The sequence below is a fragment of the Paramisgurnus dabryanus genome, chromosome 21, assembly GCF_030506205.2.
Source record: "Paramisgurnus dabryanus chromosome 21, PD_genome_1.1, whole genome shotgun sequence".
Classification (NCBI taxonomy): Eukaryota; Metazoa; Chordata; class Actinopteri; order Cypriniformes; family Cobitidae; genus Paramisgurnus; species Paramisgurnus dabryanus.
This window is the reverse complement of record NC_133357.1, coordinates 17,967,909-17,988,587: the sequence shown is the minus strand read 5'-3', so window position 1 is coordinate 17,988,587 and position 20,679 is coordinate 17,967,909. Positions and strand designations below refer to the sequence as shown.

The following is a 20,679-nucleotide window of genomic DNA, read 5'->3' as shown; positions in this document are numbered from 1 at the left end:
GAAAAATGCAGAAAAAACAAGCACACAACACATTCGATAGTTTAAGAGTTAAATTTAGTGTTGGCATCCCACTTCGATCACATGACCGTCCCAGATTGTTTACTTGTACTGGCAGAGTCTCAGACTGTTTAAAATCCATATTAAACCGAACACCCCCACCCTCTCTCTCTCTCTCTGTTTTTCTGGTCAGTTTTTTGTGCAAGCAGCCCAGGCAGTTTCTTACACATTAAGCAAAGTAAGTGTGCACATTTTAAAATACTTTTTAGTTTGTTTTGTTTAGTTTTTTTGCAAACATTTTTATTTTGCAAGTGGTTCTGCCATCTTAACGCCTCGTCTCTGGAAAACTGTGAGTACATTGTGGACTTTCTAGAAGTAGCAGGGGGAGACGGTTCACAAACAGAGAAGAAAAATGCATGTGTGCACTTTTTGAAAACTTTGTCAAAATGGCTATTCAACAGCTTCCAAAGATATCATGTAGCATGAAAGAGGAGACATTTTCATACTTTGATATTTTTGGATAAATAAACCAACTTTGCAGAAAACCGATGAGACAGACTGAAACAGTCTTTATTGAATCTTGTCTAAAGACTGAGCTACACTCTTTAAAATGAAGGTCCTATAAAGGGTTCTCAAAGCAATGCCATAATAGAACCATTTTTGGTTCCTCAAATAACAGTTCTTACTTTTTGTGCAACACAAAGTCTCTGTGGATGTTCTTCTTTATAGAAACATCCAGCCTGATAAGAATATTTATTTATTATATTTATTTTTAAGAGTGCACAGACGTATCAAAAAAGATTGATGTATTTGTTGTTTATTTGGGTGAAAGTTTGAAGGTCACTTTGAGCTCCGGCCTATCGTCCATTTAAATGACAAGATGTCTCTTCCTCAGCACACAGACAGAGCAGAAACTTTAAACTTTGCACGAATTAATGAAAATTTGTTTATGAACATTATCAAGATTTGTATATACTCTGTATTATGATGTTTGTGAGGATCCAGAGTAGCTTTGTGAAGGAAGACTCACTGTAAACAACAGCAAAAGATTATTATGTGAACGGACTCGGCAAGCTGGCATTTGGGTTTGGTTCTGGACAGAAGGAGGAACTGAAACAACACGCGGTTAACATAAATAATAATCACCCAAATAATTTCACAATGAGATGATGTTGTTTTTATCCATTCTGCAATATAAATGTTCTATAATTTCCCATTAAAAGATCTAGGCCTATATGTGTAAAACTGGATTTAGTAGTAGTAGTATAAAATTCTGCACATTATCAGTGCTTGCTAAATATATTTATTAATTAACAAAAGCAACGTTTCGCTCTGACCTTCATCAGGAATATACTTTTAAAGACATGACGTTTTATATTTCTAACCAATGACTGTCATCCACACTAAAAATGGACCAATCACAAACTCTTATGTTATAAAATGAAAGGACTCAAATATAATAGGACACACTTGACAACATTATAAAGGTCACATTCTTCCTGATCCCATTTTTAAACCCTAGTTAGTGTGTAATATTACTATAATAGCATAAATAATACCTGTAAAATGATAAAGCTCAAAGTTCACTGCCAGGCAATATATTTTTTTAACAGAATTTCCCTTTCAAAGCCTACAGCGAACGGCCGGTTTGGACTACAGCCATCTTCTTCCCGGTTGAATGACGTCACTAGAAGAGTTTTTTGACTAACCTTCGCCCAGAGGAATACGTCAGTCACCAGCTAAGCTCAAATGGCTCTGCTAAGCTACCCAGCTAACACACGACGTTCTAGTAACGTAATTTATGACTTACCAGCTGCCAACGTAACTGTTACATCCAAGGGAGGTAATTTCATTACCATTACAGTACCAAATCACTACGTCGCCAGTACGGTCTCCAAACGTCACGAGATAACCAAGTACATCCCAGTTACGTAAAAATTTTTACTATTTTGGTAATTTCATAACTTACTGGCAATGTAAATGTTACGTCCCAGGGAGGTAATTTCTTACCATTACAATTATATAAACATTCATTTCATTTTCTATTTAGGTTAGCTTGTTAAAACTTTTCAGTCTCAAAGTTTCCTTAAATAAGTAAAAATAGAATAGATATTTAACCACCATACGAGCTGCTCTTTACATGGGAAACAAAAAACATCACGCGCCTCCCACCTTCAGCTGAACTCAATCAGAGCGCGTGACCGCACATGGACACAAATCCAGGAATTTCACTTTTCCGGTCGCCACGATGTAATGCTGCGTTCCAGGCAGGTTTTTGAGCACGTAAATTACGACTTCAAAACCACTACTTACGACTCTGAACTGGGAGTATGGCAGCCTGTAACCCGTGTTTTTACAACCTTCTACCTGTGAAAGTGCACTGGAACGGCAGTCAAACCCGTGACATCCCACCTGTGAACTCGTACTAGATCGATGTACTCCCAGTTCAGAGTCGTGGTTTTGAAGTCGTGATTTACGGGTTACAGGTAGGTTGCCTGGAATTCAGCATAAGTTTGGTCATTATATAACGTCAACGTTACGTAACAGTTACGTATGTGTGTTAGCTGTGTAAGCTGCTGTGGAATGGCAACACACTTACTTCATAGAACAATTCATCAACCCATTTTGAGAACAGTGAAAACAATGCTATAGAGATAAGTAAATTGTGTGAAAAATATTGCGTTTTTACAGGTGAAACATGAACACATGTTATATTGTGCACTGTTAACACAATCAAAGCTTCAAAAACACAGAAAGAACAGGACCTTTAAACGATGTTATGATAGTATAGGCCAATTCTCGTCTTAAACTGGGTTTCAATATCAGTCTCTAATGATCAAACAGACACTCAGATATACAAGAAAAGACACTTACATTAGCAGAGTCACAATCCAAAATAATTCACGTCAGGGTATCGCTAAGCTTGTTTGACTTCATGTGGCGCCGTTAGAAACGAATGGCAGATGACATCACAGTACCGCGAGAGCTATGCGACAGCAGACTCCTCCGTATGATTTCTCGAAACGCTCTCGCGGTATGTTGATGTCATCCGCCTAAGTCGAACAAGCCTGTTATTTCTCCTGACGGAATGTTCCATGTTTTTCCCCCACATACAAACCACACGGACATCGGTAAGTTAGTTGTTTGGAAAAATTGTTTTTAAATGTCATGACGACCGAAACTTCACTTTTGTAATTTATAAATATATTAAGCAAGCATTGTGTACTTTTTATACTTTTGATTCGATACTTTTGATGTCTGTGTTACGCGCTGCCTATCGTTCATCAGGTGTGCTGAGTTTGTGTTGATTGATAACTAGTACTCGGAGTAGTAAAACGCAGTTACAACATTTGTTTTGTTGGTATTAAACCTCGGGTAGATTAGTGTTTTTCAATTTCTCTTCTGTGATTTAGATGCTGCGTTTGACTGCCGGTCGTGTAGGGGGGCTTCTGTCCAGACGGACGGTTGCTTCTTTCAGCTTCAGCAGTACCAGAACTGCCAGCCATGGCCATGGTAATCCTAAATGTCCTTTAAAACAAATATCCACGTTTGATTTCTGCATTATCCAAAATTATTTATTTATATTAAATGTCACTTCCTGTACCTTATGATCCAGAGTTATTTCCATGTCCATCATTCTATAAAATGTAGCTGTTTATGCCTTTTGTCATAGATTCTTGATCATTTTTCTGTTTCTCTTTATTGACTTTGCATGATTTATCGTTTCTTTCTTCTCTCAGATGTGGCACAGCAAACAGATATGTCTCTGCCTTTGTACAATGACCGTCTGGATACTCCTCTGCCCGATAGGCCATACCGTGACACCCTCAACGCTGTAGACAAGAGCCTGAAGCAGAAAGAGATGGGGCCCTGGAACAACCTCTCGAAAGAAGAGAAAATTGCATGTTGGTATTTCGTGCTATGGATTTTAATACATAGTGTAGAGAAAAAAATCAAATGTACCGGTATATTATTATATCAGGGGTCTCCAGCGTGGCCCACACATAGTCTGTGAGGTGCCGGCCAAAGCACATTCTATTAATAGTCTCAATTGTAATATTTATTAATTACCCTTTTTTATATTAGCTTGGCTTGGTTTACGAATGTTAACATTTTAAACAATACTAAAACACATCAACAAGTAAACTAAAATTAAATTAACAAGTAAAACAAAGTTTTGAGTAAACTATATTAAAAAGTAGCCCTCAGATTGTTTTATCCAGGGGTCACCAAACTTTTTTCTCTGGGGGCCACATTATCGTTCCTGACTGTGATGGGGGGCCGGGTCAGCTATATATAGAATTCTATGACCCAGACCAATTGTATGACCACCAGCAGTAGAGATTACTGGCCTGGCACAGCCAAAGTCCCCATCAGTAAACGGCTTTCCATAGGTAGCTAGTAGGTGAGCTACCTTATATAGCTAGTTCGGACAGCAGCCTGGTTTATTCAAGTTTGGTGAAGGAATACATTCTTTTGTGCGGCCAGTACACCTTTCATCCTCCAAATCCTTTCTTCTCTTGCTTACCCTCGCTAGCTAGCATACTCTTTGTGGCGGATTTCATGATGACGACACAGATTATATTCTTTGAAAACTGCCACTCTTCTTTACATATAATACAAACTGCACGGCCCTTACACTGAACAAAAAAATAATCGTTGGTCAGCTGTTCTTTGAAAACTCTCTTATCAACTTTTCAACGCTAGCTATTTTGCCGTCCTGAACACTTCCAGTTCTGTGACAGTGATCTGCAGGTGTGTTGTCTGTCACCGCTTGATCACGAGCATATAGTTAATTTTATAACAAAATATCATTTTTCAACTTAAAAAAATCTACATTATACCAGATTTGAACATGTTATTACTTTCCCAAAAAACAATAACATAAATAAAATTGCCTCATAGGGCTGGTTCAAGTAGTGGGGGGCAGAGGGGCTGGGGGGCCGGTCAAAGGGGGGTGGCGGGCCTGATTCGGCCCGCGGGCCTTAGTTTGGTAACCCATGGTTTTATCCATTGTGGTAGCCCCAACACAAAGGTTGGAGACCCCTCTATTCTATTCTATTCTATTCTATTCTATTCTATTCTGTTCTATTCTGTTCTATTTCTTATTCTATTCTAGGAAATCTGCACTAGCTAAGCCATTTAATAATATAAAAAAAATATTATCTTATTATTCTGTTGTCATCTTTATTTAGTCACTTGTGAAACTTATTTGCAGTGTACAGGATGATGTTTAATATGACATACGCAGAGATGAAGAGACCGACCCATGAGTGGAAAACTGTGTTTGGGGGGTTCTTCTTCTTTATCGGTATCACTGGTCTTGTCCTCCTCTGGCAAAGGCTTTATGGTGAGAAATGGCATTCACTCATGTTTAAGGTTTTACTTGGGCGCATAAAAAATGCTAATTGCTAAATGCATTTTAAAGTTAACTTAAACCCAAGAGTTGGGTTTGTCCATATTTTATTTAACCATGGGTTGGAAACAACCTAGTCTGCTTTGCTAATTCCACATAATATTATCATCATTAAACTAGATTGAAAATGGAGATCTCGCACTGTTTGCTAATTGTAGTTTTTATTTATTTTTTTAATAGAATTTTGATGTTTATTGATAAAGATAATTATGCAAATCAGTATATTTAATTATTTAGTTTTTATTAGTTTTTTTTTACATATTTTTTCCTTCAATTTGAAAGTATTAAAAATGTAAATTTAATTTGGTTTACAGGTCATTTGTAAAGCAAGTCATTTTACTTTCACTTTACATTCGTTTCAACATACTATTTTAATATATTTTTGTAACGTTTTATAAGTAATTTAAACTTTTTATGAGTTACCGCAACTTATCAACTTATGAACTTACCGTCAATATTTAAAACCGTAAGCTAAAGGAGGTGGTAATGTGGCACAACGCAAAGCTTGCAATTATTTTCTTTTTTTTCCAACTTTAAGGGGTGATTTTCCGGACCGGGATTAGCTTAAACCAGGACTAAACCTTAGATTAATTAGGAAAAATAATAACTAGTTTTAACAAAAATGTCTTGCTAAAAACATTATTTCGAACAAATTTTAAGGTGTTATATTCAATTTGTAACACCTTAAAATGTAAGCTTTTAAACTTAAATACTTCACAGTGAGAAAATGTAAGTTAAAAAGACTTCATTTTTTAGGTGTTACCACCTTACCCAACTTTCGCTTTTAAGATGTACTGGAAAAAAATAAGCACATTTTGTATTCTACATGATCAAAATAGTTAAATTAGTATGTTACGTTTCTCACTAGGGCAGTACTTAAAGGGCAAATAAAAAGCTAGAGGTGCATGCAAATTCTGACTTTTTTTTTATCACATGGCAGTCTAGTCAGTCTGTTTTTTTGTGTCTTTAGTATATCCACCTCATCCACATACCTTTGATGAGGAGTGGCAGGCCATGCAAGTGAAGAGGATGCTGGACATGCGAGTGAATCCTGTGGAAAGTTTCTCTGCTAAGTGGGACTATGAGAAGGGCAAGTGGAAATAGATGAAGTTCATGTAACTGTGAGCTTCACATGTCAAAGCCTTGCTCCTTATCTGTCAATTGCCTTTGGCAGTCATCATACCTTACTATGATGTATGTTCTTTACATTAACATTTCAATAAAATGGTAAATTGTTGCGGATGAAACTGTCAGGTGAATTGCAGCCCTTACATCTTGACTTATTAAAGTAAAACGACTACAAAAAAATGTGTATTTTGATTTATCAAAATACTCTGAGTGGACAAGAAAACACACAATGACCACAAGAGATAAGAAGACCTTTGATTTCAAATGGAACTTTATTTAATTTAAATGATAATAGACATTTAAAAAAATGTCCCAAGACATAAAACAATAAAATATATGGGTGAAGCCGTTTAAATAAACCCAAAACCTTTAAAAAAATAGTTTTTGTTATTTAAGGTTAAGATTGCTAAATACAAACACAATGAACAACAAATACACTTCAAAGAAATTCTGGAGTTTAAGGCCATAGGAAGGAACAATATGCGTTTACATCAAATATCATAAATAATATTTTCAAATCATCAAATGCCTTAAATATTTTTGCTAAGCTATGACGAGCTAGTCTAATGGTCTTTTAAGTTAACTAGTTTACATGGTATCGTACCAATGCTGGTACATTTTACTCTTAAGCATATTGTCACTCATACATCACACACAGCCCCTCTCTCTCTCGCGCTCTCTCTCACACACACACCTGCAACGTTACACAGACTATTCATGCAAGCAGCAAAGTTTAATAACACGGAATGTATTCTGTGAAATCAGTGTCTACAGAGCAGCAAAAAGTGTAAATGCCGGCTATTTGAATCCGCTGAGACCCAACTATAATTTTTACATTGCTATTCAAACACTTGCAAACTGCAAAATTAAAACCGGTAAACCTCACTGGATTCAACCATGCTTTACAATTTAACTAAACAGCTTGGATTTCGATTTCACCTTGACATCGAAACAAAACGCTCCATGTCTGGGATTTGCATGTTAGTTCTGGAAGTGAATCAGAATCTATTCATCAGTTCTCGGAGTATCTCAGACCTTCCTAATGCTTACAAACCACAGAGCTCTATGACAGACATGTCTTTTCTAGGTTAGGTCTCAAAGGATGTCACGTTTAGGATTGGTGTCGTTTGATTGACACACCAAAAGATCTCCGCTTTCCCCTGAGACCTCTAGTAGCGGCTGAAGGATGAAAATACACCTGCACCACTGTTCCTTTATTCACTTCTGTTTGAATTAAACCACTCGTCAATCATTATTAACTGGAACAGGCGGGGAATATTTGACTTGACGTCCTGTTTGATTTAATCATGGTTTGAACCTAAAGGTTTCTCCTGATCTCTGCACATGTTGACACGAGCTGAAAGCGGAGCAGCAGGTGCAGCCTCACAGAAATATGATTACAATCAGGAGCTGTGAGGAGATAACAAAATGATGGAGAGGTGAAACCGACACTTAAGTTTATAATTAATAATTATTTTATATTTGTGAAAGTGATTATTTTAGTCTGAAAACAAAACCATGAAGTCTCAAAGAGGCAAAAAAAGATAAAGGTTAATAAATAAACATTTTGTAGAGTTTTAAGTCAGAACCAAGAAGTCATCTGATCTGATTCAAGTGGGTGTTGATAACATGGGCCTATAACACATAAGGATTGACTTATAGTTCACCCAAAAATAATATTACACAATATTACAAACCTGTATATATTTCTTTATTCTGAACACAAGTAGTACATTGAGAAATATTTTTAAATATTTTTTAACCCGAGCCCCATTGAATGACTTCCATAGCATTTTGTTTTCATACTATGAAAGTCAATGGTGCTCATGTGTTTAGCAAAACAAAGAAATATATACAGATTTGTAACAACTTACAAAGAACTTCGTTTTTGATTAAACTGTCCCTTGAAACTCAAGGATAGATGCTCCTATGTGTAAAAACAGAATTAAGGTTAGGATTTCAACTTTGAAACATTTCAAAACGTTGCTTAAATACCTGTTGCAAATGTTATTATTAGATAGATGAGAGATATAGCAGTAAACCCAGCACTACTTTAGTCATTTTTCAAGACCATACAAGAAACAAAGCGCTCTTGTGGCAATATGGTTTAATCTAATTTCTTTCTGCTGAATGGGTTACATTTGTGCACCAAACACAGTGAAAGGGCAGCCAAAATAAATACAGGAGCGACCGTCTCCCTCCTTGCATATCCTTGTCTCTTCTAGGTTCTAGCTAGAACAATCCCCAAATGAGTTGTATGTGTGATACCACATTCAAAGCTGAAACAGGTTTAATAATCCAACATTGAACGAAAACATACAGAACTCAAAATCAAAACATTGTAAGAAGGTGTTGGTCCATCAGAAGAGAAAATGCTCAAACAAATGTTTTCAAAGGTACACACACATTTAACTCTTTTAAAATTTGCATGTAAAAAAACAGCAGAATCATTAAAAAGGGTTACTGACATGTTTTATCTCTGGTAGGCATCACAAAGTCGAATCCTCCTCCAGATTAGCTTCACAAAGTAAGCACTGCATGTTTAGTGCAGGGATCAGAAGGGATCTCTGTTTAGCTCTTGCACATCAAACAGACGACGTTTCACGGAGATGTCAGTGCTGTTTTAATGACTGAATACTTCAGCAGAGATTCAGTTCAGATCTAACTTTCAAACCATCACAAATAAGCTTAAATTAGACTCAGATAAAATGTCTGTATCCTTGTTAGTTGACAATCTCTGAAAATGAGAGCATAATTCGGATACTTGACTGACAATAAAGCAGAAAATAATTATTTATTAAAATAAAATAATTACAGAAAGAGAGAGAGAGAGACAAAAACACGAACAAATGTTTGGTCAAACTTTGACTATTTTAGTAATTTTTCTCATTTTGTTAAACGATAAGACGTGGCTTTCTCTTTCTTGCTAAAAAGCCACGTAGCCTCCTGCAGTCTGGGTCGTGTGACTTGACGTCGCAGATGCGCATCTCAGCTTCACTCAGTCAGCAGTACAAGGGAGATGTGGGATGTAAACATAAAACGTATTGGCAATAAAAGAGAATAAACGAATCCGAAATGAAAAGTATTTCTTCATATCAACTCAAGGTCTAAATGAAGTAGTGGGTGATGCTGGATCTTCAGCTATCCTTTTCCTCACAGGCGTTTCTGTGCTAACAGCGATCCCACCACGACACCTGTGAACAAGGTCATTCCCACCAGTAACCACTTCTTGAAGTTTTCCTGCGACTTTCTGCTCTCCGCCGCTGCATCTTTTCCGAAGATCTCTGCGAAGCGTTCCTGCATAAAAACACACATGCAATATATGAGTCAAATAAATAGAAGCAACATTTTAAGACTCATCATATTGAGACATTTAGGTACTTTTTCCGACAATAGTGATTCTGATTACTGTATTACAATAGATTTTTATGTATACGGTAAAACACTGATTGTGAAATGAAAAGGTGTTTTAAGGGACACTCCACTTTTTTTTGAAAATATGCTAATTTTCCAGCTCCTCTAGAGTTAAACATTTGATTTTTACCGGTTTGGTATCCATTCAGCCGATCTTCGGGTCTGGCTGTATCACTTTTAGCATAGCTTAGCATAATCCATTGAATCTAATTAGACCATTAGCATTGCGCTTAAAAATGACCAAAGAGTTTCAATATTTTTCATAATTAAAACTTGACTGTTCTGTAGTTACATCATTTACTACGCAGCGCCCCAAAATAGTCCCCTGCTATTGAAAGTTCCTAAAGGGACTATTTTTGGGCACTGTATAATAGGGCTGGGCGATAATTCGATAACGATAATTTTACCGATATAAACTTTTTTCGATAAAACGATAAGGACAGTTCGATAAGTGATCGATAATGTTTAAGCACTGTGCGTAATGTTGCGCGAGCACTTCCGGATGCGGCACGCGCTCTTGGTTTACAATCACAGTGACAGTCAGACTTGAAGGAGTGGAAGATGAGGCAAGTTATTCATTTATAAGTAGAGACCTATGATTTTCGCGATGCGGATAACGCGGACGGAATCACGGAATCCAAATGCGCGGAAACATTTTCTTGTGTGTAATGTTGGACGCGCAAACAGGGTTCGTCAAACACAGCAGACACGGGTGCGTGCAGTATACTGTACTTTCATTCAGCGTCCGCCTTGCGCACGCACACGTCTGCACAGCTTTAAAAGTATATTTACAGGACATTCACAAATTCAGGAAACTGAGGAAAAGCAGCAGATCCACCACTGCAGTGAATATAGTGTTTGGGTATGTGCGCTCCCACAGCAACGTGACACTCTTGACATCCATTTATCAGCGTGTATAGCTCGTATATGTATAACACACGTGTGATCACTGAACTAAGTTTTCTTTCTTGTTTAAGTGAACATAAACAGCTGTTACTCAGTATATTGAAACTTAAAGCAGTCTGTCTTGGGTCTTAAAGTGACAGTAGTCTGCTGCTTTTGTGTCAGAAATGTGTTGATTTCATAACAAATAGATTTACATTTAATACAGATGCATTAAAACAAGATTTTAGTTTTTGTATTTGTCATGTTCTGAATAAAAAGTAGTTTAAAACCATTATTAACTGTCTGGTTTTTACAATTTTCATTCAGGAGCAAAAATCTGCCTTTAAATTTGACAGGAGTAAAGATTTGTTATTTATCATGATAATTATCGATATCGACTGATATGGAAAACATTTTCTCGATAATTTTTTGGGTCATATCGCCCAGCCCTACTGTATAATATCATTGCGCCTGTTGCAAAGTAACTGATTATTATGCAGGAATGGGAGTATAGTTCTTAGCCATATCAGCCTAGAAAATCTTTTAATTTTCTGTCTGTCTTAGTACACATTGTAACTACAGAAGAGTCAAGTTTTAAATAGGAAAAATATCAAAACTCTTTGGTTATTTTTTAGCACGATGCTAATGTGGTCTAATCAGATTCAAAGGATTATTGCTAAGCTAAGCTAAAAGTGGTACCGCCAGACCTGGTGATCAGCTAAATGGATTCCAAAACGGTAAAAAAATTTTTTTTAACTCTGGGGAAGCTGGAAAATTAGCATATTTTCAAAAAAGAGGAGTGTCCCTTTAAAGATCAGAGATTTAAATGCAAATATTAAGCAGTGCAAAAGCTATACAAAACACTCTTATAAAGCAATATATAGATGTATGGAAGTAATTGTAAAATTAGGGAATGTGTATATGATAAAGATTATTTTGGTTTTGTTAAAAAATTATTTGTTGGTGTATAACTGGAATATATGGAATATGAACAAATATGTATTTAAAAGACATTGTGCAATGACTATGTATGATACCAATAGGTACTGGTTTGTGAATTGTACAAGGGGCGGAGAAAATAAGCTTCTGCTTCATCCTGGTCCTTCTCTATCCTAATAATATTGTTTACATGAATTATGTATGAACTTTTATTAACAACTTAAATGTCCTAATAAAACTAAGACCTAGTCCTGGATTAAACTAAACCCTGTCCGGGAAACTGCCCCAAAATCTTATAAATATGGACTCCAGATTCGACACAATACGTTTAATAAAGTTTCCCAATTCCCAACTAATTACTAACACAGCAATAGTGGAGCATGTAGAAATTTCTGGAAAATTCAAACATCACAAACCATTTATATAGGAGAGGAAATATATTACCATGCTCAACTATCCAATCACTTTACTCCTTAACACTAACTGAAATTATATTCAACCAATCACTGAACTCCATCGCATCCCTCCCTGCAGGCCTTTCAATAAACCCGCCCATTCTCATGTCAAATGTGTGTGCACTGTAATGCATTATTCATTCTGTAACCACCAGGGGGCGAGATTTACCAAATACTTGCCTAACCTCATTTCACAGCAGGATTTCAACCCCAATTTTATTTGAAAAGCTGAAAGGGGAATTCAGGCTTTATAACGTAACCCCTTCCTTAGGGAACACACAAAAAGTGGAGCAGACCAATTGCCAATGAAAGCTGAAATAAATCTACAGTGCCTGACCACTACAATGAAAACAAATAGAACTCAAAACCATGGACATGTTCATGTACACGTATACAAACGGTTGCTTTCTGTGTGCCAATGTAGGGTTAATGCAATAAGCTTTACTGGCATCACATTTTTGGTTCAGGAATTACAGCAATGCCGCAATCACGTACGAAATATTCAGTGCATGCAGCCGATTACAAAACAGGCCGCAAGTCACACACAACCCTTAGACGCTCACCCCCGTTTGCCCCAATGTGATCACACTGATGTCATCCTTTACTCCTTCCCTTTGCCCTACTTAACTACACAAGCTTGAAAATATGGGAAGAAGAATGTGGAGGACAAAACCATCAGATGCATAACATGTTCACTGTGGCAACCATTGTCATGCAGATTGGGTTTCGCCTCAGAAACCAAAGTGGAGATACCCCAGCATCTTCAAAGACGTGAAGTTTGTTTTCTATGCATGTGCATGGATGACCAGGTGGCATGTCATAAGTTTCCTGACCATTTCAACACCAATAGTTGTGGTTTTTGTACAAAAAAAGAGAAGCTAAAGGTGTATATGTGCGAAAGAACCACAATACAAATGATGCCCTATGGCAACTGACTCCATTACATCAGGTCGAATGGAAGCTGCTTTTGCGCAAGCTTCCCCTAAACTGAGCTTCTGTACACGGTCCCAAGTCCCAAAAAGCACGGTGTACACATACTGCACACAAACAGAATTCACTCGAAATCGTAAATTATTGTGCATATTCAAAAAATGCGTGAGAAATATCCTGGGGTAGAGTACTTAATGTAATGTTAAAGTCAAATAAAATGGTTAATTAAACATCAAGTCAAATATAAAAAGGTAATAAAGTCCACTAACTGACAAAAAGGCGCTACCTGGAATGCAGGTGGACAAGACGACAAAGGTGTGTGAGATTAACAGAGGTGGAGTGTAAGGTGCAATACATTGCAGTTTTGACATTAAGAGATCACTGTAATGTGTCACTGGTGTTAAAGAAACACGCTGTCATGTACAAACACTGATGCACATGACAGCGATTTCATTAGAAATGATTGTGTCATTACATGGGAGGGGTCATGGGAGTGGCAGAGGCTGATAACACACAAGCAGTTCCAGTGCAAAGGGGTTATCAGGACCAATGACGCAGCATGTGACATCACAAGTCAAGACCTTAACTCACTGTTGCAGTTTGACATGCTCATAAACACCCCACCAGATCTGCTTTGAAAAGCTCTGCTTTAAATCCATGGGTACAAAAACACACAGACATAATGCAGCTTAGATTTTATTCTTATCTGTGAAAAATTTGCCAGCAAAATGCAGATGGTTGCTAAGGTGTTTTAAGTGCATTGCTATGTGGTTGCTAGGGTATTCTATTACTAACCTAAATAAAAGCAACTATTACTCAGTGTTTTAAACATTATAACTCTGTTCCTGCCTAAATTTATCAGAATTTTTCATCGATTTTGTTTTTCGCAAAAGATGTATGATAAACTACAATAGAAAAATGCTGTGCACTTTTTTAACACAGCGTTGTGTCAAAAAGGGACGAACAATGACATTGCATTAAATTAATCTACAAAATGTTTATATTTCACCCAACAATTAATTAAATTACAACCAAATGGGTTGGGTTTGTCTCTTTCGATCCAAGGTTGGGTTGGAAATAACCAGTTTATGCACTATGTACTTTACGATCTACACTTCCAATGTAGTTTCTCAAGATTAAAAGTTATTTAAGATCATAAGGTGTATCTTTGTGTGCTTAACATGACTTTTGTAGATGAAAATATACTTGTTTCAAACATATTAATTTCTTTCATTAAAGGCGTGGTGCACAATCTCTAAAAGCCAATGTTGACATTTGAAATCACCTAAACAAACACGCCCCTACCCCAATAGTATCTGGACCTTCTTTTGATAGACTCGCCCCACACATACACAACCCAGGCAACGATGGTGTTTAGTTGCCATCACCTTACTGCTGATTGGCTACAAGTGTGTTTTGGTACTCGGCCCGACTCCTTTTTCCAAAGCGTTTCTTAAAAATCGTGCAAACAATTTTTTTTATTTAAGATAGTATTGAAGATATAGCAGCCAATCAGACTGCAGAACTGATGCAAACTCTTTCATTATTCTTTTAAATGAATCTTCAAGAAGCTTTTTGATAAAATGTTGATTACAAATTCCATGTAAAGATATTAAAATATAAATGTTTCATCGGACGCACATGCGTTGTCACGGTTAAGAAACTTAACATCCGGTGTCTTTTACTACGGCTAGTGTCTAAACTAAACTTTGGAACAAATACCTCGTTGAAAATAACAAATGTTTTGGTTTCCTGAAAACGAGGGAAGACGGTGATTATGGATCACCCCCATGTGAAGGGAGGCCTGGCAGCCGATCTTTAGTAAACATTGCATACTTTATTTTACACAGCTACGTTAGCTCAGTCTAGTTTTTGATATGCTTTAGCTATGATTTGAACATAAGGTAATCTACTTCTTATTTATTTAGCTTGTTATCAGAAATAAACTACTCTAAAAGGACTCGGTTGTTATTGATTTTTCATGGAAGTCTACCGGAAGTTACGTTTGTTCCACGAAAGACGTTTGTTTAAGTTGTTACCTCTGAAACTCTCTATAACAAAGTTTTTATTTATTTTTGATGCTTTTAGTCGCAACATAATTCCTAAGAGGATCGCACACCGGCCGCGCCGTTCTAAAAAAATCTAACACATTGTTTTCTATGAGTATACGCACACCGGCGCCGCCAGGTGGCGCCTGTCCGCACCGCCCAGCTGTGACTAAGGAAGTTGTTCAAATCCCTGTCGCGCCACACACATAGTTTAACATTAAATAACATAATATTTGTCCCAAATCATTAAAGATTAACATTGGCTGCTAACGTATATTTAGCATTTTGAAGTAGACGCTATCTGACGAAGCTCGCGCTATTTAATGTGCACTTCCGGTTTACAATACCTCCGAGTTCTGCTAGACGCGACGCGGCGCTGAGCTGCGCGGCCGGTGTGCAATCCCCTCTAGAGTTACATTTGTGTTATTCCGACGGAGTTTGCGATGATTCTGTAATGTATAAATAATATAAATAAAGTAAGTATTTCCAAACTGACTGATAGTATATGGGTATATCGTCTACTTTTTTACCAACAGGATGTACAAACAGTTTCTTAGATGATATATATTTACATCAAACACGTAACACAATGCGAATCGATGAAAAACCGATCCATACATGGTATTTTTGATGTGAATGTTACATAATTTCAGTCACAGTCTGACTTAAGCGTAATTGTCTTTGCAAAACAGTACACAAGTACAATAGTGCATAAGTATGTAATTTGGGACACACCTATCTTCCACATAACAAAAACCTACATCTGACTTAGTAGAATTACCCACACATCTAATGAAATTTAATATACTTCTATATCAATTAACAACTGAACCATAAATGTAAACTACGGCTTTATGGCGAACAGCAAACAGCAAGAGTAAATATAAATTCTCTCGTTCACTTCCTCCATCACAACTCTGTCAACTTTGGGTTGTTTAAACACTGCTGACCTCATAGTGAATGGAGAACAGTGGGTGTGCTCGAGTCAATACACGACTAGAGGAATTCGCATTGTTTTAAACGTTCATACAGATACATACCTAACCTCTCAAGGAACGTCAACTTTTATGATACACAAACTCTGAGAACAAGGTGGGTGAAATGTACCGTGGTATGATCGGAATGTTGCTCTTTGGTTGCTCTCCAATCTTAAATCTCAGACATGTTAAGACATGCCATTGGTGGTAAGGTGAGCTCAGCCCTGTAGTGTTATAAAATGTATGGGAAAATTAAGTAATAAGTGTGATAGGTGGATGTAGAATGGGCGTTTAAAAAATTTTGCTTAAACTCAGACGACGCCTTTTATTTCGGAATGAGTAAGCTAAACAAAATATATCGGTGTCATGCATAATGCGCTTGAATGAAATGCTGTGCTGAAACATCACAAAGGCTTGTTTTTGCAAAACCGACAAAATATTCCATAGACTTGCATTGAAGCCATATGGACTAGTTGGCTTTTTTACTTAGGTCAGATGGTTAAAGCGTAACTGCTTCATAGCATTGCTATTACTATCAATAAGAGACAATAGAACACTTAATATGTCCGCTCGTGTTTTAAGTGCAATTTGAGTTTAAGTAACAAAGGTTTTGGTACAGTTGACGTCAAGTTTAATTGTTGGTCCGAAAAATTTTGCTTAATTGTGATTGTAAGTGATTTTAGAGATATCACTCAAGTAGATAGGGCTTAAGCTTTGCATGACTGAAATACCTGCCTGAAGGTGTTGCAAACATGGCTGCCTAGTGGCGGGACTTCCTTAAAAGGACTTTGGTTGGTAGAGCATTGCATTAGTAGTGCAAAAGTTTTAATAAAAATGACATATTAATAAAAAAATGTATAGCATGGAAAAAAACGTCTACCAGATAATGGGACACAATGATAAAATGTGTAGTTTAAAAGCGTCCACCAAAGCATAACTGCAAATTGGTGCAAGCTTTGCAATTGGGTCTTTCTCAAAGTTGCTACATGAATGTTCGTATTTTTGTGTTTAGCTCCTCTCAAATAATCTTTAACATGACCTTAACCCAAAATGCATGGGTTCATCGATCCCATAACCACTACACAGGTACAGCACATGCCCTGACACGTCTAACAATACAGCCAAACCCACTCCATCATCACGCCTGAATATCACTAAAAGTATTTATGACTAGTTTTCTAAACAGCTCTTAAACCCAATATGACTACTTTACAACTACACCTACTCCGAAACCGATGATCTCCAGTAGGTGTGCCTGAGTGAATAAGTTAAGCATGTGTACATAAATGCTATCTGTCATGAAAACCTGATTTGTCTGGCTCTCGAACACCACAGGGGTTGTACGAAATCTCCCGAGAGATACTGGCTGCTAGGCAGCGGCGAGTGCCAGGCGTTTTCCACAGGCCTATCAGAACAAAGAGCACATACAAACCAAACCCTACATGAGAGAGTGAAACCAGGTGCAAGGTGTCTGCGTTTAGTTAGCACAGGCTAATATCCAAATAGAGGCCAGTTAAGGGACCGATTTGGTTTATGAAAGAGGTACAGAGCGGGTGTATTGGAGTTGGCACAGAAGATGGTGGTAGTTGTCGGCTGACATCAGTGTATTACATCAAGTTACTCAGAGCTTAATGTTGGAAAGAGAAAGAGAGACGTTGTAAAAGTGTCACAAAGACACTTCAGTGAGTCAGAAAGCTGTGTTTCTCCACTGTTACACCATCCTGACCCCTTACCCTCACCATGGCGTTTGCTTAACCGATGACACGCTTTCTGGAACGGCTTGTTCTGTTTGCAAGCAAGCAAATGATTGATGATGCGTTTACTTATAACATAATGCGTTTCATACTAAACAATGTGTGGTCGGTCACTTTTCTGTACTGATGAGAGAAGACTGGATGAAGGCCGGTATGTCTGAACATAAGCCAGAAAGTCCTCAGATGGGTGTTATTCACTGTCCACCTTTCATAAAGATACCTGTGAAACAGCCTTTTCTTGTTTGGCTGACCAATGATAATCCTCAAAAAAACAATTACTCTGAAACCAAATGGAGAGATCTTAACAATAGGCGTGTACACATAGCAAAGGTTGCCTCTAAAGATAAACAGCTTGTAATTACAGTGCCTTGAAATTTGGATAAAATGAGAAATAGGCCTTTGTAGAAATGAAAATCCCAGAATGCATCTGACAAGACTGGATAAATCCAACATGGTTAATGAGTAATTTTTATGCATTTGGCTGATGCTTTTATCCAAAGCGACATACAAGATATACATTTTATCAGTATATGTGTTCCCTGGGGATTGAACCCATGACCTTTGAAATGCAACTGCAATGCACCAACTGAGCTAGAGGAAATCATAAAGCCTCAGCAGCCAGAGATGCATACTATGCCAAAATAATGCATACTTTTCTTCAAAATAGTTTACATTGAAATACATTATTTCATCTAAATCACAATTATTTTAGGGCTGCAACTAACGATTATTTCATAACCGATTAATCGAATATCTATTCACTTATTTTAGCTAAATAAAACCCAAATTTGGGTATTCGTGCGTAGACGTTTATACTTTAAGAAGTGCAAAAGCCACACATTGAGTTTTACTAATATAATATTTTTGATTTTGATATTTTAAGCCTAAAATAAAATAGCTTGTGCAGTTTTAAAATAGTAAAACATCATTAAAGGAGACATTTCACAAGACTTTAAAATGTCAACTAAATCTTTTGTGTCCCCAGAGTACGCATGTGAAGTTTGAGCTCAAAATAACATATAAATAATTTATTATAACACATTAAAATTGCAACTTTGTAGGTGTGAGCAAAAATGTGCAGTTTTTGGGTGTGTTCCTTTAAATGCAAATGAGCTGATCTTTGCACAAAATGGCACTGCTATGGTTGGATAGTGCAGATGAAAGGGATAGTTCGGCCAAAAATGATATTAAACCCATGATTTACTCACCCCCAAGCTGCTGTCCGAGTTGCATATGTCCATCGTTTTTCAGACAAACACATTTTCGGATATTTTAGATCTTTCAGTTGATTAAATGTAATGTTACGGGGTCCACGACCTTCAAGTCCAAAAAATGTGCATCCATCCTTCACAAAATAAATCCAAATCATTTAATGGCTCCAGGATGATAAACAAAGGTCTTCTGAGGGTAATCCATGCGGTGTTGTAGTAGAAATATCCATATTTAAAACTTTATTAACGTAAATAACTACCTTCCGGTAGCGCCAAGTCTTCCTGCACCTCAACTGGTAGAGCATTGTGTTATCAGCTCAAAAGGTTGTGGGTTCAATTCCCAGGGAATACAAGTAAAATGAAAATAAAATGTAAATGGCTGCACAGGCATTCATAAGCAATTTAAAGGAAAACACCACAATTTTTCAATCTTTTCCTATGTTCTTACCTCAACTTAGACGAATGAATATCTATCTTTTTTCACTACATTCACTTTTAATCTTTGTACAATGCCTCGTGAACGTGTTAGCATTTAGCCTAGCCCCATTCATTTCTATGGCTCCAAACAGGGATGAATTTAGAAGCCACCAAACACTTCCATGTTTTCCCTCTTTAAAGACTGTTACACGAATAGTTACACGAGTAAGTATGGTGGCACAAAATAAAACTTTTGTTTGGAGCCATATGAATGAATGGGGCTAGGCTAAATTGCTAACACATTCAAGAAGCGCTGTATAAACATTTAAAGTGCACGCATTGAAAAAAGACAGGTATGTATTAATTCATCCAAGTTGAGGTAAGAACATTGTAAAATGGTAATGTTTTCCTTTAACGCACTCCTCCACCACCCAGTGATACTGGTGACACCAGGTTTGTCACACGTTAATTAACCGGTGGCAAAATTTTCACATCCATGATAGCAATACTGACTGTTAGCTTAAAGCACTAATGAAAGCTCTCAACCTGAAGACCAAAATACGTGCAACCCGAGGATGGCTGGCAACCAAACAAAGCAGTCCAGTTCAGATGAGAGCACAAACTGGAATGTTAAGGAGGTGTCTTACCAAAACATAAAGGCCCTATGGCCTCTTAAAAACGCATTGAGCCTGAATGGCGAGACAAAAGGATACCAGTGGGATTCTTTTCTGCAGTGAACTCCACTGAGTCACAGCAGAACAATTACAGTGAGACCGGAAGGGCAGGATTTCCTCATAGCCAGTGAGGAATGTGGACAGAAATCAGCTGATATGAAGCATGGCTTTGAGAGCGAGAACAAAAAAATTATATTCATGTAGCACGTAACAGAGGCCTAGCACTTTCTCTATCAATAATCTCTGCTGAGTCACTCGGGCTGAAACCAGAAATTTCTGGTCTGTGATGGGAGGGATGATGGAAACAGTGAGAGAGGGGGAAAAGAGGCAAAACACCGGATTTTACGCTAAATAAATCCAGTAAATCACACGACAGGATGGACATAACAGATACGGTTCAGTTAAATTTTGCAAAACAAACAGGATGCCAATAT

At 37.2% G+C, this 20,679-nt stretch overlaps 2 protein-coding genes across 3 annotated transcripts in view; one reads left to right on the top strand and one right to left on the bottom strand.

The window, feature by feature from the left end:
* The first annotated feature begins 80 nt into the window (after positions 1-80).
* On the top strand, positions 81-6,650 carry cox4i2 (cytochrome c oxidase subunit 4I2). Of its 2 annotated transcripts, none has more exons than XM_065286047.1 (5): positions 81-235; positions 3,411-3,510; positions 3,738-3,902; positions 5,216-5,347; positions 6,384-6,650. In XM_065286047.1, exons 2-5 carry the CDS (start codon positions 3,411-3,413, stop codon positions 6,515-6,517), a joined length of 531 nt encoding a protein of 176 aa, XP_065142119.1. In that variant the 5' UTR covers positions 81-235; the 3' UTR covers positions 6,518-6,650. The 2 variants fall into 2 exon arrangements, with proteins under 2 accessions (XP_065142119.1, XP_065142120.1); XM_065286048.2 differs by having other exon boundaries at positions 191-346.
* A 144-nt stretch (positions 6,651-6,794) lies between these two features.
* Positions 6,795-20,679, bottom strand: part of bcl2l1 (BCL2 like 1) — a 28,684-nt gene continuing 14,799 nt past the window's right edge. Inside the window, exon 3 of the mRNA XM_065286045.2 lies at positions 6,795-9,838. Within this exon, the coding sequence (XP_065142117.1) occupies positions 9,695-9,838 (144 nt within the window). The 3' untranslated portion in view covers positions 6,795-9,694. The remainder of the gene's footprint in view (positions 9,839-20,679) is intronic.